At 50.0% G+C, this 2,500-nt stretch overlaps 1 protein-coding gene across 1 annotated transcript in view; it reads right to left on the bottom strand.

Annotated features, from left to right (window-relative positions):
* Nucleotides 1-2,500, bottom strand: part of nlrc3 (NLR family, CARD domain containing 3) — a 36,548-nt gene that overhangs the window by 30,207 nt on the left and 3,841 nt on the right. The window contains exon 4 of the mRNA XM_063221395.1: nucleotides 898-2,212. Within this exon, the coding sequence (XP_063077465.1) occupies nucleotides 898-2,212 (1,315 nt within the window). The remainder of the gene's footprint in view (nucleotides 1-897; nucleotides 2,213-2,500) is intronic.

Below are 2,500 nucleotides of genomic sequence, written 5' to 3'. Positions count from 1 at the left end.
GATAAAGTGCAGAGAAAGAATTTCCCCTACCTAAGGGACCAAAATTGGCTCCAATTCAAATTGGCTCCAATTGGCTTCATTATTATATTGAGAACTCGGAACTGTTTACATTTGCTCCAATAGCAGGGGCGTAGCATCTACATGAATCAGACACTGTGTGCAGGGTGGCCGTGGGTCCTTAAAAAGTCTTAAAAAGTCTTACATTTCCATTTCGCCAAATAAGGCATTGAAAAGTCTTATTTTGTCTTAAATTTTCAACCCAAATGTCTTAAATTTGTGGAGCTTAATTTAGGGAGGAATAATTATGTCAGCCATGTGATGAACTTCGCGAAGGAAATCGGTTGTAGCCATGTAGTGTAATTTAGAACGCATTATTGAATTTAATTAAGTGTATATTTAGTGTATTATATTTAGTGTTCATTTTGTATAGTTTTGTGTTTTCAAACGGCTACATTAATGTAAATAACCAATTGGTTTTTGTGCTAAATTTGAACATGTGTATGATTTTGCAAGTTGGTCCTAATTTAATTTGGAAAATGGTATTAAAAAGTCTTAAAATGTCTTAATTTTGACTTGGTCAAACCTGTAGACACCCTGTGTGTGGGCCCCCTATTTACATGGGGCCCTGGTAACTCGCACTTTACCCCCCTGTTCGACACACCTGTCCCATATTAGTACTGAGATACACCAACATAGTATTATGCAAAACAATCTTGTTCTGAATGTAAAATATCTTGGGCCTTGTTTACTTGCATGAAAATGTATGAAAATGATTGTTTACACGTATGAAATTATAGTTTGAAAAAATGCAAAATAAAAAATAAATTGTTCATCCGTTTATATATTTTGATCCAATTTACACGGCATATAATAATAATAAAAAAAGTATTCTTTGACCTGAAGGGCCGTTAACACAGCGACGCGGTGATTGGCATGCTCTTCCTTGGACACGCCCACAGCCCCGCACACGAGCTCCGCTGTCGCCGGGGACATCAGCCCCGTGAGGAAGCGCAGGAAGAGCTGGAGGTTGGATGCCTGGTTGTGGCTGCCGCTCTGCGACTGGTGGTCGCTCTTCTGCGCGGCGGCGTACGATTGGTCGGCCCGCTGGACGGCGGCGCGGTAGTGGTTGTGGAAGCCGAGGCGGGGCCAACTCATGCTACTCTCGGAGAAGAGGTCGAACATTCCGCGACGTGACGCCGCGTAGTAGAACACTGCCGCCAGGAACTCCTGCAGAGACAGGTGCGCGAAACGCCACACGCACACGCCGCCACCGCTAACACCGACACCAACACTGTTACCGATGCCACCGCCACTGGAACCACCACTACTACCGCCACCACACACGCCCACTTCGCGTCGGAGGACCCGGCATCCCAGAGTCCCCGGCGCCGGGGGCAGATCCAGGCCGTAAGCGCGCGCTTCGCCGTCCGTGTGGGTGTGGCGCCCCCGCAGCAGGCTGTAGAAGGCCAGCTTGCCCAGGGCGGTGAGCTGTTTTCGGGCACTGCTGCGCGACCACTCGGCCTCCTGCGCCTGTGGCCAGCAGTGGTGGACGTAGATCTCCGTGAGACTGTGGGGCAGGAGTCGCTCCTCCAGCCCGGCCTCGAGCGCGCGGAGCAAGGTGTCGCCGACGACCCCGCACACGGCCGGCACGGAACACAGGACCAGCAGAGGCTTCTGGGAGGTGAGATGGTGCCAGATGGTCTGCTCTGCGCGGGTGTGTGTGAGCGGGTGCGTGTTGACGTAGCCTCGGATCTGAGCGTGCGTGAGCGGCGGCACCTGCGTGACGCGGTCCACCAGCCCCGCCGGGATGCGGGCGCCTATGCCCGGTCGGCACAGCAACCACAGCATCGCCCCCGGCAACAGGTTGCCACGGATGATGTTGGTGATGAGGTCGGCCACCGGCACTTCCCGCTTAGGGTCCGAGGTGGGCGGGGCCTCGGCGAAGTCCAGCGGGGACCTCAGCTCCTCCAGCCCGTCAAACACCAGCAGCGTCCTATAGGCCGTCGTCACGGAAACGCACTCCGCCCCCTGTGGGAGGAGCATCCGCATGAGCCTGTCGGCCGAGAGTCGCTCGCAGCACCCAATCTCCCAGCATGCAACAGGAAGCACGAGGCTGACTTCCTGGTAGATCTGCCCCAGCCCCCAGAGACGGGCGAAGCGGCTGACTAATCGGCTTTTGCCACTTCCGGCCACGCCCACTGTCAGGCAGACCCTAGAGTAGAATAGAGTAGAATAGAATAGAATAGAGAAGAATAGAATAGAATAGAATAGAATAGAATAGAATAGAATAGAATAGAATAGAATAGAATAGAATAGAATAGAATAGAATAGAATAGAATAGAGAAGAATAGAATAGAATAGAATAGAATAGAATAGAATAGAATAGAATAGAATAGAATAGAATAGAATAGAATAGAATAGAAAATAATATATTTTATTTGTCATTGTAACACATACAATGAATTGAGCATTCCTTGTTGACTGAGACTGAAAAAAGAAT

This window comes from Engraulis encrasicolus, chromosome 17 (assembly GCF_034702125.1).
Source record: "Engraulis encrasicolus isolate BLACKSEA-1 chromosome 17, IST_EnEncr_1.0, whole genome shotgun sequence".
In the NCBI taxonomy this organism is placed as follows: domain Eukaryota; kingdom Metazoa; phylum Chordata; class Actinopteri; order Clupeiformes; family Engraulidae; genus Engraulis; species Engraulis encrasicolus.
This window is presented reverse-complemented; position numbering and strand designations above follow the sequence as displayed.